The sequence below is a fragment of the Aythya marila genome (genome assembly GCF_965140915.1).
Source record: "Aythya marila genome assembly, chromosome: 1".
NCBI classification, from domain to species: Eukaryota; Metazoa; Chordata; class Aves; order Anseriformes; family Anatidae; genus Aythya; species Aythya marila.
The window spans coordinates 75,553,411-75,569,755 of NC_139042.1; the positions used below are offsets into that span (position 1 = coordinate 75,553,411).

At 35.3% G+C, this 16,345-nt stretch overlaps 1 protein-coding gene across 4 annotated transcripts in view; it reads right to left on the reverse strand.

The window, feature by feature from the left end:
* ANOS1 (anosmin 1) overlaps positions 1-16,345 on the reverse strand; it is a 137,297-nt gene that overhangs the window by 5,434 nt on the left and 115,518 nt on the right. For all 4 annotated transcript variants that reach the window (XM_082758162.1, XM_082758160.1, XM_082758161.1 and 1 more), the window contains 4 exons: positions 7,560-7,654; positions 4,682-4,853; positions 3,365-3,585; positions 355-496 (listed from right to left, as the gene is read on the reverse strand). In XM_082758162.1, the coding sequence (XP_082614288.1) occupies positions 355-496; positions 3,365-3,585; positions 4,682-4,853; positions 7,560-7,654 (630 nt within the window). The remainder of the gene's footprint in view (positions 1-354; positions 497-3,364; positions 3,586-4,681; positions 4,854-7,559; positions 7,655-16,345) is intronic.

Genomic DNA, 16,345 nt, shown 5'->3' on the forward strand with positions numbered 1-16,345 from the left:
CTTGAAAGCTAAGCAGTCCCAGTCCTAGATGGTACTTGGAGGAGAGACCACCCAAGGTGGCCTCTCTTACAGGTAAAAGCCTGTGGTAGAATGTGGTGGCAAATGTAAGACCACACAAAACTGAATGAGAGAAAGACTATATTTGATTCCACTACTGCTGATAAACACTCACAGAGAGACAGAGAGAGAGAGAAAAATAATAATAATACCATGCACATTATGTTTATGGAATTCTACCAGAGCCAATAAAGATTCTAAGGGTCAAGCAACCTGCTTGCATGTGTAAGACTGAAGTGTTGTGTTTGTTTTTTTTTTTTAACACACAACAACATGCCAAAATGAGGTACTACTTACTGTGGGGTGAAAATGGAGGAAGAGCGGGTGTTCGGAATGATTTTATTGTAGCTGGTCCCTCCCCACCAGTTGTCAGCACTTGAACTTCCAGTCGGTACAGCATTGATGGCCTCAGATTGGGCACAGTGAGTACATAATGATCCTAACAATAAATAAATTACATTAGTTCTCATGGCATCTAAAAATAAAACCTGGTTGCTCTACTCCCACAAATCAGTGGTTTAAACAGGTTCTGTCACTTTTAGCACCCACGAATTGCTTTCTTAGAAATCTGTAAGAAGTATTTAACATATGTAATTGGTTGAGGAGGTTTGTCTTGAACTTTTGCTTGCCATTGACTTTGAGCATACATTGTTCCCCTGATGTTACAGTTTCACGTGTAAGAGGTACAAGTTTTTCCTTAGCATTCTTGAAAGTTGATATGTTCATCACTGAAAAAAGTGTTTAGTTTCTTATTTTTTTATTTTATTTTTTTAAATAGTTTAATTAAATACACTTGTTTTTATTTTACATCTAGCTGTAAATTCTACTAATTGATAAATTAACTCATGGCAATTTTCAGGTCTGGAGTACATGCTGCAGATAGTGAAATCTGGGTGGCTACAGTGATTTCAGCAGGTTTTTCCAAAGTTACACCATGAAAATCATCCCTTCTGTTCTTAATCACATTTCTGGCAGGATGGATTGTGAAATATCAGTATTGTCCTCACTTTTTATTGTTCTGTACCTTGTGTGGTCACTTAAAACTGTGCAAAATAATTTCAAAGTTTATAAATGCTCCCAAATAGGAATACATCTGACTGAAGACTGAAGGGCATTCAGAAATTGGAAGTCACAATTCACCTTATTCCAAGCTAAAAAAGTACCTCAGAAACACACAGCATACCAGTCCCAGGGATAAGACTGTGGGGCAGAGACACTGGACAGCGCACACACAGCGTGGTCCTCTGATTAGCCAGAATTTTCATAGCAAACTCTTCTGGCAGGCACTGTCCCAAGCACACAGCAGGGAGCTGAAAGTGCCTGTGAGAATAACTGATAATTTACTGTTCTTGCCAGACCAGAAAGTAAAGGGGAAATGAGAGAGAGAGAAAAGGCAGGAGTAAAAGTGTAGCTTTACTGACAAATTATTGCATATACTGAGATGGGGCTGCTCTTAAAACATCTTACAAAAGCTGTTCCACCACATGTAACATACATAATGGGTTGGAAAGAGAGAGAAATGCATACATCATGCTTAGACATTCACTCTCTTTCATATGCTCCTGGGACATGTGCACTTCAGCCTAGTTGTGTAAATACTGAATTTTTAACAAGCAGAGATTACCAACAAAAATGAGTGAATGATCATCACCATGAAATACAATACATTATAGTGGTTTCAGAGTGCAGGTGATACTATTTCAACTCAAACCAGAGTATTGTGCAAGTTAACCAGGTGCTATGAATAGATACATACATACGGTAATAGATAGTTAAAGAAATCTTCAGGTTTCACAGTAGTGAAACCATAGGAGGAAAAATAAAATAATAATAATAATAATAATAATAATAATAATAATAATAATAATAATAATAATAATAATAATAATAATAATAATAATATAGTAATAATAATAAAAGCATAACACAATGACACAAGGTAAAGAAATATTTTTAATTAGACATAACTGAACTAGAAACTTAAAAAGTGAAATAGAAATTCTATATAAACCATACACCTGGTTCTAAAACAAAAGATGAAAACTGAAGTGAAAAGTAACATCTCATGGTCTATAACTGCTTATTGTGCTAAAGTGGCTGTTTGCATTCAAATGTCTGCGATTGAGTATCCACTTTGAAATAATCCTGCAACGTGGCTTACTGAAGAGACCAAGGCTCTAGCTGCAATGTGCTTCCGCTTGGGACTGTAGATTGAGCTTTGAATGAACTAGTCTGGATCCCACTGAGTCTGTACTACTGTGGAACAAAACAGCTCTGCACACTGCATAGTAGCTTGCCTCATAGTTCTGGAGCATCCATGGTCAACTTTGTTGCTCTGTCTGAGAAAAACATGCTTTCAAACACAGGGGGCATAGCCTTAGGGCAGTCTGCTAGGAATTAAGAGAAAATTGTGGGAACCTTGTCTTGGACTTGTGGAAAATGCATTGAATGCAAGATGTGTCCAAGAAAACATTTTATGCATTCTTTTATGAAACAAATGTTGTGAAAAGATTTTCAGCCTGTTCTGCTTGAGACAGTTGCTTTGATCCATGTCCCTGAAGTGCATGGAAAGACTTCCAACATTGTTAGTAGACTTTGGATCAAGGCCAGCTACTTAAGTCCTTTTGTTGACTCTGGTGGATCTGGCAACTGAGTCTGAATGAACTCTGGTGAATCTGGCAACACAGTCTGAAAGAAATGCTCTTCACTTGCTTCTGCTAGAGGAACTGAAATAGCAAAGGCCATTTTAAAGCAAATAGGGGGAAGAATTCAAATTAACTGTTGTAATACTTTCAGTAAACAGTGAAATCCAGTATTCCTCAACTTACTTTTCTATTAGACAATAACGCGTATTCACAGAGGGGAAAGTGATTTTTACTTCTCTTAGAGCAAAGAGTGACTCAGAGGGAAAAAAAATCTGTTAAATCCATCAAATTTATGGACATGGACACCGAATAATTAGTAAAACTATAGTAACCACCAAGCTGAACAGCCTGATCATCAAAAGAAAATAAAAACCATCTATTGCCACACACAGATGATCTTTTCCTCCCTTTAGGCATTTCTCAGATAATGGCTGCTAATTTGACAATTGTGCACGTTAAGATGTTAGATGTGCCATCGAGAAGAGTAGCTGTGCTTTGTATTTCCAACAAGGAGGAAAAATTAAAGCACCTCCTGCTCCAACTTGCCCACAGAGTGAGAGAATGCTATGTGTGACATATGCGTTACCACTAAAAATTAAAAGTATGCCACGTATGCATGCAGTTATGAATGCAATAGAAAAGGAAATTAACAAACAACTTACTGCTGGCAGTATCTGTGACTGCGAAATGATACTGTTGGGCAAGCTGTTCTGTCGACTTTCTGTGGTTACTTCTGCCCATGTGACTTGAAACCCTGTCATGGGCTGTTGAAGGACTGCCTTAGATATCTTCCAGGAAAAATGACCGGTGATGTTACCTTCCTGAACAATGAAAGACGCAGACAGATTCTCGGGTTTGGCCAACACTTTGGGTAGAACTGGCACTATAAATTTGGAAAGCAGAAAGATAAGCTAAACTTTGAAGGATAATATTCAATAATGTTAATTTAATTTTGCAACTCAAGGTCAGACAGAGCTCTCTTTCTAATGTTATCCAGTATCCTGCCAGCTTTCTGCCATTACATTTCAGTTCTAACCAAAGCCTTTAATTGATATATTCCATTGGTGTTTTGGGCCAAATTCAAACTTCAAATCAAGTTATGTCAGCTACAGATGACAGAAAGGAAAGCCAATGCCACACAAAATTATAAACGCCTCATTCATCATTCACCATCCTGTGGGTCCTTTGTATTTCAGAATATCTGAGCTGTTTTTCAGTTTTGGGACCACAAGAAAACCCTTAGATCTCCATGATGCAGGTAAAAAGTAAAATTTATGCTCTAAAACTGTAGTACAATTTAATAGGGGCACTCCTATTAGGAGGTGAAATGTATGCAGTTGCCCAGGAAGAAAACTGTAGTGCTGGAAACTTTGGCTTCACAAAGCTAAGGCTGACCTGACCTAGCGCTGGCTATAGACCCATTTGAAGTGCATGGCTGGATTAGCTGAGATTAGAGATCTTTTTTAACATCTCCATGATTCTGTGATTTACCATGATCTTTTAGCTATACCTTGAATTGTAGCCACACTCTACCAGGTATGAGCACCTTTATTTGTTGTTTAAGAAAAGCATTAACCCAAACTAAACCAAACTGAAAAAGCAGCTTGCATCAGTACTAAAACATTCAAAAGATGGATCATGCCATCATAATTATGTTTGCATCTGTCATTCATTGTTATAGTTAATGTAACTGAGAAACTTCCTCCTTGCACTAAAAACTATGTGGTAACAAATGCCATCATGTGTTCGTAACCAGTTCGCTAAAATTCTTACCTAATTGACAAACAGGAATGTGGCAACTTAAATCTATACTGCTATTTAGTTGATTTTTCACATAAGCACTAATCTTTTTTTTTTTTTTTTTTTTTTTTTTCTTCTGAATCTTTTATATACTATTTTAGAATTTCCTTTAAAGACTTTTCCTGGTGACTGTAAGTACATTTGAAACTATTTGGCAAGTTCTCCAAATCACATCTTACCTCCTTCAGCTGGACAATTAATGTGCTTGTGGTTTCTTTCTTTAAATGCAGAGCAAGGTGGGGTGACAAAGAAAATACTCTCAGCCTTAAAACGACCTTTAGATTTTGCAGGCAAAACAGTTACTTTATATTTGCATGCAAACGACAGGTCCTTCAGAATCATGTAGTTCTCCTGTAACAGGAAAACAGGAAAAACAAAAAGAGAGCATGATGCAAATAGATCCCTGGGGGGGTGGAGGGGGAGGGATGGCAGAAGATGAAAAGCTTTCTCCAATAAAATATTTTCCTGATATGCTTAACACATGCCAACATAGTTTTTACTCAGTCAACAAAGCAAACATTGCATATGTTGCAAACATTGCATATGTTATGCTTATTTTAAGTAGTAAAATACATTAGCATGGCATTTCAACATGCCTTTCCTTTCTATGCAGTTCCTTCCCCATGCTCTATCAAAGCAACTAGCATCTAACATTAAGAACAGTCTCTGACATGATGGCAGTGAGGGTAGCAATGTGAGGATGTAAATACTAATTGAATTAAATAAATGTAAGAAAGATGAGTTAAGTTGCTGTAAATGACAGGCTTCATCTATATTTAACTTTTTAAAAGTGCATTCAAAGTCAGTGTGGCATTATAGATGCACTTTTTTTTTTCCCCTTTAGTACATTAACTACTTCTATCTTATTATCAAGAAGATAAACTCCACAGCTGTTTTAAAGACAGTGACTGAAAAAACTTTACACAAAGTGTAAGTGTCCTTCTAACTTAAAATGTTGTCTAAAGTATATTTGAATATCACAGCCTGAAAGCTTTAGCACAAATCATATTATGAGGAAAAAAAAAAAAAGTGTTTTTTGTTTGTTCGCTTTATTTATATATATACATATTTTTTTTTTTTCTGGGAGAATGTCTAATAATACCTTTCTGGCTAAGGTCCCAAGTCTTTCACTGCCTTTTAGATCTTTCTTTCACTTCAGGATCACTAGTCTCCAAGTTTTTTCTACACAACTCCCTGTTTTTTTGGAAGTGAATCCCAAGCCAAGTTAGTCAAAACTTCTCTTTGAAGGTCATTTCCAATAGGATACAGAGATTGGGCTCAGAAAGGACTTGATTCTCCATCTTCCACCTGCTGTGAGAGTATTATAACAGGTTTGATTCCTACTTAAACTTTAACTGTATTGTTTTGTTTTGTTTTTTTAAGAAAAACAAAACAGACAAACAAAACTGTTCCTTTATTTTACAAATGACTGTAAATTGACTTTTGTTTTAAGATGATAGTATATTTAGGCAAGATTTCAGGCTATTTCCTGTAGCCAATGTTTCCCATTCACTCATTAAAACAGATACCTGTTTGTAATGTGGAGTTTGGGCTGGATTTTAGGAGGCTTCATATGCATCTCAAAGTACACTCTGAGAATAGCAAATGGTCTAATTGCAATGTCCATAAAACCATGGACCAGAAACTAAATGCTCAACACTCAAAGCCTAAGGCCTTTATACATCTTGAACAATTAAATTGACTATCAAACCCTTTGTAGCATCAGTCTTCTTCTGAGAGTTTGTAATAAAAATGAGCCCTGAAAAGAAACATACAGTTTCACAAAGTAGATTGAACATACTGCTGTAAAATGACTGATATAAATAAATAAATGAACCAACCCCACAACGTGTTGGCCAGATGTACAATGAGTCTATCTTGACCTCAAGTGGAACTAAAATTATTAAATATAAACTTTCTCCTATCTTCATGGGCATACCTTGAAATATTGACACTGATTGATCGTAACATTATATTTTAATCATTTTTTAATTCACTGCTAATATTTGCTTTGCTAACCCCATGAAGTAATAAATCTTACAAGCTAACAGCTTTTTGTGTGAGAAATTATTTCTTATGATTTACTCTACTTTTACATGCCATTAACTCCATTGAATTGATCTGGTAGTACAGTTCATGGTAAGAAGTAAAGGTGAATTATGTTTTATTCCATTCAACACAACCCACTAAATCAATTGTGATGCACTCATCACAGTACTGTATTTTTCAAATAATGTCTTGCAGATACAGTATGATGTCTAGATGATACCAGATTACCAACAATATAAGTATGAAGAACTGAAACTGTAACATATATTTGATCTGACGTCCTTAGATGTATCTTTTCTCCTTATCTGATATCTGTGCAACTTTCAGATTTAATTTCTAGTATTTTTCAACTATTGTTCTGTTTTTCTAATTCTATTATTCTCCTCAGGGTTGTGAAACATACCCGCATATCTAAAAGGAAACCTGTCTTATTAATTACTATTATTACTTGTCAGTATTTACACTTTGATAGAGTCTTACAGTTCTAATCATAAATCAAGCCCTGTGTTCTATATGCTGTAGAAATATATAGGTACTTAGCTATAAATTTGTCTGCTCTTGTTTTCCGAATAACACCAACAAAGTATTATGATTTTAGCTTAGCTTGGATTTAAGACAACAACAAAACAAACAAACAGAGAGAAAACAATACTCCAGGTGCATCATTTCTATCTTTTGCATAAGAAGAAAGTAACAAAGAAGCATTCTTACTTATTCTTACTGATTCTTCACTCAGAGGGTGGTGAAGCACTGGAACAGCTTGCCCAGAGAAGACCAGTTTGGTCTTTCAAGATGAGGCCCTGTGCAACCTGATGTATTGGAAAGTATGCCCATGGTGGGGGGGTTAGAACTGGATGGTCTTTAAGGTCCCTTCCAACCCGAGCCATTCTATGATTACTTATATGTGAAATATAGTATGAAACATACTGCGTTATGTTACAGAACCATCCTTTCACTTGCTGTTTAGAAGCTATTCAGAGTCAAGCACAAGTCTTAATGGAGACTTACATAAGTCAGCTCAGTTACTTTCCCAAGTCCCTTGGTGTCATTGTGTGCACAGGACTCCAGTAACCAGTGGACTTGGAATTGATTCATGTTGATATCTAAATGGTTCAAAAAAAGAGGAGAAGACATAATTACACTTTCACCATTGAAAGTTCTCAATTTCATATATATATATATATATATACACACACATATGTATATATATGAATATATATAGGAATTTTAAGTATTCTAGAGTTGGTAATTCCTCACTTGTTCATAAGCACACATTAATAAAATGGAGAAAGTATTATACAGTTATGTAATTTAAGCCATATCAGCTAACATGTTGACTTTAAAATAGAGAATTAACATTTTCAGAAATGTAAGCATCTATGTATGTGAGTATTAAAAATAATCTCAATGCTCCCCCTTCTGAATATCTTGTAAATGAACGGAATGACTTTGACTGTCATGACTGCCCATGACTGTTTATATTGTCAGAGCATTGCAACACTGCTGTCTGGCACTACTTGAGAAATCTGTGCCTGGAGGTATGTGAAAATGCCTGCAAAATCCTGAGATTTGTCTTTTCAGAATGTATCACAAGACCTGTTTTGTATCTGCCGAAATAAAATTCTGTCTCTGACTCTTAGGAGTAATACCAAAGTCTTGAGTGACAAAACTTACAGCACTATGTTTTCAAACAGAAGCTTTCAAGCAACTTCCAGCTCTTCACTTTTTGAGAGCCCTACAAATAACTATAACCATAATAATTTATAGCTGTTTTTCTCAATACTGATTGCATAAGGAAGAAAACCAAAGAGCAATAAAGACTTAGACAAAAGAAGAAAAACTCAAAGTACAAATATATTCTTTTTTATTATTATTTTTTTTTTCTGGATTTAGTTCCCCTCTCAGTACAGAGGATGCAAAATTACGTGTCTGATATTATTAATTAACTTGGTATGACATAGCCACTAATGCCAAGAGCCTGATTGTGGGTTCCAAGAGGGAAAACAAATATCTTTGCTGCCCTTAGGGCTGGTCTGGCATTAGACTGCTATGAGCAAGTTGGATGCAGAAGGGAAGGATTATAAATTAAAGAGAAAATAATTAGTGTCTGAAACTAGCTAAAATCGTATTCTAGTAAAAAAGACTGATGAGAAACCTCCTTGAAATAGATTTTTGTAGCACTTGTCTTCATAACATGTATGCTAATTTTTTGTATGTTTTCTTCAGAACTCCAAATGCTCTCAAAAAGAAGTGTATAAAGAAATAAATTGTTGCCTTGTGATTATTCCCTCTCACTTAGAAACAAATAAATACCTGGATGTGCTTTCACTTGCCTCTTGGTTGCTGGGCTTTTCCCATTTGATATGCCTCTTGGATGAAGACACAATCACAGTGCACTTGGAAGTAGGTTTCATCTGATTTTATCTGTTCCAGTTCACTCAATTATTGCCTATCACCTGCTTGTACCCCTCTCCTGGGATCTGAAAGTGTTGTGTGCTATATTAATCTGACTATATTAACAATGTGCAGCTTGTGCCAAATGACCATAGTGATTGCAATGATGAAATCTCTTATTGATTGCATATTATCTGATAATCAGAACTTATCATTTAAACTATCTGCATGTAAGGTAGACTGGTCTTTGTAAAGCTACAAAATACCAAGAATCAAGAGTTTACATCAACTCAGCACACAGATATATCAGTCCAGAGGTTCACTATGCCTTTTTCCAGAAACGTAATTAAATCAATTGTCATCCAAAATATTTGGTATTTTCAGCTTTTGGCACTGCAGAAAGCTGTTTGGTTCTATTGTAGCTCCACATCTATTTATTTTGTGAGCTTTTCAGCAGCTTCTTCTCTCTCACAGTTCTTGCCTTCCTTCCTAATTCACCTCTTGTGCATTAGCAAACCCTTAGTCACTCATTCATAAACAGCTGTGGTTCCAAATAACTTATCTGTTTGAGCTAGAAAATGAGGAAGAGGTTCAAAAAACTTATGTCAATCTTGCTTCTCCTATTAACTTGATACTGTAAATATAGAATTAATGTTTTTAATAATGTTTTTAATAACCACAATTTCATATTTTTATATTTAAACAAAATGAACAAAGGAATCCTGGTATTCTCATAGCAACCTATATTGAAAAACAAACAAACAAACAAACAAACAAGATTTTCTTTATTTTGAGTCAATACATAACTCAAGTTATTTCAGAAAGGGTTTTGCATGCATATTCTTCATGAAGCTTGAGTAATATGGGTTGCAAAACTGAAACATAACAGAAAAATAGGTCCTATTTGAGACAGAAACTTTTCCAAAACTCAGGAAAAGTTGGACATTTTTTAATTAAATACAACTAGAGGCATGAAGAACTCAAAGTGTATATATATGAATGAAGTATGCACATTAAATGACGAGATTGCTTTAGAAATTTTTTTTCTTAAATTTTTTTTTTTTTTTAATTAGAATGATGCAAGATGTATGGAATGATCTAAAAAGCCACCTAAGAGACTTCAATCAGAAAAAAAAATAAAAGAAAAAAAAAAAAAGGAAAAAAAAAAAAAAAAAAAAAAAGAAAGATGAAAACACACATTTTTTTCCCGGAATTGCTTATAAAGTTTATGGCTCTCGAGTTTAGTATTTATGTAACTCATTCTCTGTTTACAGCACATGCAAAAGAAAAGCTTATCCTAGCCTTCTTTTCTCCTTCCATTGAGATCACCAATGTAACATTTTTAAGATTTTTCTTTTCAGCTGTCCATTAGAACTCAGCAACAGGTACGGGACAAACAGTTCAAGCTGCATCCTAGTTGAATGTCAGTCACTATCTCCAAAGCTAATGGTTGTGCATTAAGTCCAGATGAAGTCAATACACTGTAATTCACAGCTGTAACTTCTTCCAAAAAGTCATTTGAGTAGTTAATATTTACAGAATATCCAGTATCTACTGGGACTGATTTCTGGCAGTTTTATCACAAAGCTCTGCTAACCCTTCTAGAATGGGAACATATCACTGCAAAGAAATGGCAAAATCCTTCATTTCAGTTCTTAGATATTTCACATTTTTCTCTTATATATCACATTATAAAACCTTTTTTTTCTTTCTTTCTTTTTTTTTTTTTTTTTTAATATAAAATCCATCTTCCTCTTAATAGTTAGGAGTTTTCTTGATTCTTCCAATTGGAAGTCTTTAGAAAGTTTGGTAACTCCCTTGTTCTTCTGATTAGAAAGCATGCCATTTAACACTAAAAAGACTCATCCACCAAGCACAAATTGCGAGCAATCATCTTTCCCAGAACTGAAAATATTTGCATAGAAACACGTGACTTGAAGGACTTTTAAGCATCTCTGAGCTTGCGAAGTTAGTCAATAGAATAGTCACTTAAGTAAGAACTCCTTAAAGAACTTTTTTACTGCAAGCAGATTACTCAAACAATTACTTCTGTTCTTTTGTTTGTACTTTTGTTCAATTATTTCTTTACAAAAAAAAAGAAAAAAAAGAAAAAAAAAAAAAAAAAGAAAGGCAAACCATAAAAATATTTTACATAAGTCACTTCAAGAAATCACCTAAAGTTACTGACATGGACATGATCTTTAGCTGCCCAAGCCAAAGAATTCTTGATGTTTCAGACAGCTGCACAGAACTAATCCTTCCAAAGAAATTAATAGCTAATGTTAATTATTTTTGCTATGATTTTTAAGGTGAATTTTCTGAAGTATAAAATGAGTTCCTAAACTAATAAAAACATTCCTATACGGGCATCACATGAGCATGTTCTTAAAATTCCACAAGTGCTTAGCTCTTTTCCTTCTAACTTTGTTGAACAGACATCTCATATCTCTAACTAGAAATGTAGTGATCTGGGCTTGCTTTAAAGCATGTTGAAAAGATGTCTGTTTTGATTCCCTCCCTCTTATGTTCCAACTAAAAATAGCCTTTATTTTCAAATGAATACACAAAGCTTTCACTATTTATGAAGATGTCCTTTGCCAAACTTACCTTCTTTCTCCCCCTCTGTAACCTAAACTCTTCTGTTCCATTCTAATAAAATAAATATATTTCAGATATATGTTTGAGGAAAGTGCACATTTATTATGTATCTTTTAAAAAGAAATGTTAAAGCATCTCAAAATGTTATTAATGTCAATGAATTACAAGTCAATTAATAACAAGTACCTCAGTTTGACACTTTGAAAAGTTCTGGTTTCTATGCACAATTTAAACACTGTGTATCGAAAAGTTTGCTAAAAGTACTGCAACATATTCTGCATGACAGTTAATAGGAATGCCCTTGGCCTACATTTTACATCTGCTAGATCTCATAATCTCCAGACAGCACCTGAAGCTTTGAGATTCACTTAGAAAAATCACCCATCACAATGCCAGGTAATCCTGCAACTTTTCACAGCTGGATTTTCTGGTTTAAATGATTCTACATTTTCTGGAAAATACATTTCTGAAAAATAAACCAAATAAAATAAGTAATGTCTATTGCTCTTCTTTGCCAACACTTTCCACATATTTATCTTGCTATACATTTCCAGTAATGCCAGCGGTGTGAATAATTTCATCTAATGTGGTTTCTTTTTTCTGCCACGTTACTACAGACAGCTCCTTTCTTTGCCTCAAATACTTTTTTTCCACGTTGTATTTACTGCTCCTGAAGGGTGCCAACTTGACAGAAGGTTGCCAACTTGACAATCAAGAGGAGCTGAAGTCTGCTTTGTAGATAGAGAATCAGCATAAGCATGGGCAGAAGCAGCACTGAAGTTTGTTCATGCAGCCCAGCAACATCAATATCACAGCAACCTACTACCACTCTAGGAGACTAGGTACAAACATTTAAGAGGCATGTATTTCTTTGTATTCCTTTAATCTACAGCAAGTAAATTGCATCAGATTGTTTTGGGTACTGGGGTTAGCTGGGTCGCTGGTTGGCTGGAAGTCTTTAGGCAAAGCACTTCTTACCTCCCTACCTCTGCTCCATGCCTGTCAAGTGGTGATAATGGTAACAGTAGAAGTGTTTCAGCCCTATAGTTCTATATTATTCTGTTTGATGGATGGCTGTTGAATGACGTGTGCCTGCAATTTGGTATAAAAATGCAAATTAATGCCAGCTGTGACAATATTACTGTGTGGGCAACCAAATCACAGAAACTTACTAGAAAGAAAAATCAAATGGGAGTTGATGGAAAACAACATTTCAAAGCAGACTTGTTCAACAACAGCAGCTCAAATGAAGGCTTAATCGGAAGAAAAATGTTTGGCATTGGTAAACACACTAACATTGTCTTGGTTTCAGCTGGGATAATTCTATACCTCGTAAGTAGTATGGCACTGTGTTTTGGACTTGGGATGAGAACAATGCTGATAACACACCAATCTTTTAGATGTTGCAGAGCAGCATTTATATAGAGCCAAGGACTTTTCAGTTTCTTGTGCTGCCATGCCAGAAAGAAGGGTGGGGGTGCACAAGGAGCTAGGGGGACACAGCCAGGACAGCTGATCTAGGCTGGCCAAAGGGATGTCCCACACCAAATGACATCATGTAGAACAATAAAACTGGGGGGGTTGTCTGAGGTGGGTGCCACTGGTCAGGGACGGGCTGGGCTTTGGTCAGCGGATGATGATAAATTTCATTGTGCCTCACTTTGTATATTCTTTTATCATCATTATTATTATTATTTTCCCTTCTTTTTCTGCCTTATTAAACTGTCTTTATCTCAACCCGTGAGTTTTTTGCCCTTTTCTTCCAATTCTCTCCCTCATGCCACTGTGGGATGTAGTTAGTGAATGAATGGTTGTGAAATGCTTAGCTGCCTGTTGGGCCAAACCACAACATCTATTGCTGGAAAGCAACCGGATTTGAAATAATTATTAAGCAGTATCTGATAGGTTTCCCCATTAGAATTAAATATGGTGGAAGCAAGGAAGGAAGGAAGGAAGGAAGGAAAGAAGGGAGGGAGGGAGGGAGGATTTAAACGTAGATTTAAAAGCTTTACCTGGCAGCACAAAAATATTAATTCAATAAAAATAGCATACATTCAAAAGTATTCCTGTAAATAAATGGTGTTTTGTTGTGTATTTCTTGTCATTACTTCAGGAAACTGACCCAATTCCCCACCCCCACCCCCAATTATAATTAACCTATTAACTGCATGTGCAAAATGGCTGTTATCAAAGTTTGGAAGATAATTTGCCATATGAAAACCTGCTACCTTCATTCCAACCTAACCTTCCTTCAAACAGAATGCCATAAACAGACTGTAGTTTCTGTGAAGCTATTCAGTAAGAAAATTACTGAAGGAATTGGTTTTGCATGTAGCTAAGCCCATGGATATATTGCTAAAGCTGATGCATCATACACTACAACTGCAATGATTACTTGTGACTGGCCACATGTTTTTTGTTTCTTTTCTCTTACTGCGGGGTTGATCTTACCAGCTTCTGAGCACTCTGGCCCTGATTCAACAAAGCACTTAAGCATAGTAACAGTTGTGTTGACTTCAATAGTTAAGAGTAGCTAATGGATAAGGCCAGAAAGTTTAGTATCCAACAAGATCAAGACATTAATGACCATACAAACTATGGTCAAAATATGGTCTTGAACATGTCTTTAATTGTTTTAGATTAATAGCAAGTAGGAGATATAGCAAGTAGTTTCCTTTCTGGATTGCATGCCTTGCAGCATTACTGCTCTAAAAATTAACTACAGCAAAGTTTAATCAGACTGGGTAAAGATTTTATATTTAATATTATAGCCCAGGGTAGAGTCAGCTCGGGGCACATGAAGCATGTCTCAATATTGACCAGCTTGACTGTTTCTAGGGCAAAGTTATAGCAGGAGCTTTGCATAAATACTTTGTCAAATAATATACCACCCAGGACAAAAATATTTATTTTGTATTAAATAGTGTAGCTCTGCTATGGTAAACAGCGAAATAGTGAAATTTATGTCTTACATAAAGAAAAATATTTTATCATCTCTGAAATGCCTGAAGCTGTGTACAGGTCAAAGACTTCTTGAAGAAATAGGAATAGGTTGTTCCTGCCCTATAGTTTCTCAGTATGCAACCCTTGATGCACCTTTGCAGGTGTGGATATAATACAGTACAACACTGCTTCTAAGCCACCATTCTCACACAAGCATGAATGGCAGCATAATTTTCCCATATTTCCACAACAAGAACTATTATGCCAATATTTGAGATAGAATATTATGAATTGTCTTCTGCTCTCTCAGCCCTTCATTCATCTGTTTATCAGGCCACCATTCTCCATGGAAACACAAAATTATAAAATTCACCAGCTTTCATAAACAGTTTTTCTGATAAAAACCAATTGGTGGAAAGGTCCTGAAAAAATATGTAGGAAAGGCATAAATTTGGAAAAAAAATCAACTGAATAAATGAAGCACTGTTATTTACTACTAGATGCTTTACTTTTGAAGACATGATTAGTATAAAGTGATCCACTTGGTAATTATTACTCTCGACAGTGTCATGCTGTAATAACAGTATGACTGAAAAATGGTTTGAGAGAGAGTACTTCAGTGTACGGCAGAGAAGCAAAATATGATCTCAGCAATATTTGATCATAACAGTTATTTCTTCAATATTGGTTTACAAGCTGTTCTATTCCTCTATGAGTCATGGAGTTTCTCATCAACATTTGAAATTTGAGGCTAATGACAGGACAAGAAATAATGATGGAATAGTAAGTTTATATTTTATATATTTTTTTTTATATTTTATATTTTACCTATGCTACTTAAGTGAGCTGCCAGTCTTAGGATAGGTAGGTCAACACAATGTATCACAGAATCACAGAATCATCTAGGTTGGAAGAGACCAAGCTAATGTGTTTTCCCCTGTAAAAAGCTATGATGTTGATGTGCTCTGTCTCTGGAATTTTAGCCAAGTTTTCTTAGAAGACTGAAATGAAAACTACTCTGGCACTTTAGCTGCCTGTGTATTGATTCACCCAGTGGTAGAAAAAAAATCAAAAATGCCAAATGTTTGGTTATGAAATGCATGGTGTTCATGACACCTGAGAACAATAACTTTTTAATGATCACCTATTCAAGCAGTATGATTAAAATAAACACCAACCCCCTCAGCTGATATTTAAACTACATTCAATAAACAGTTCTTAACAAGGCAAATGATATTGTTTCCAACTTTTACATGGAACATGAGCAGCATTGTTTAAATTGCAAATATTCCGTTTCTCACATTATTCAATTTAAAACAAACATTCTTTCTACAGAATACACTCTTTGCATAACACAACAATAATCCTTTCCAAAAATTATATTAAAAATTACTATATAATTTAGGGGTGGGTCTGAGCCACAGTGTTTGTTTCCATATCTAGGTTTACGATTTAAAGGTTCAAGGTTTAAGGATGTTTGTATTAAAGGATTTAAGTCTGGAATCACCTCTAAACCAGATTATCTCTACTGCCACTCCCTTTCCCACACACAACACCCTATATAAAGTTAGTTCAACAGTATTTTTTTCTGGTTTTCTATTACAGGGAAATTTGCCTTGTGTAAACTCCAAGTCTCGTAATAGCTGCTTGAATCCTGAATAGAAGCACCATACAAACCTTCACATATATTTAAGCATACAAAAATAGAATTTATTGAAAAAAAAATATAAATAAGTCCAAGGCTAATTATGAGCATTCTGTCACTAAGGTTAGCCTTCTGTGTAACATTGTCAAATCTTGACCTTAATGTAAGTGGGGAGGCTATAGTGAGGGTAGGGAATCTGGGAATTCTTCCCATT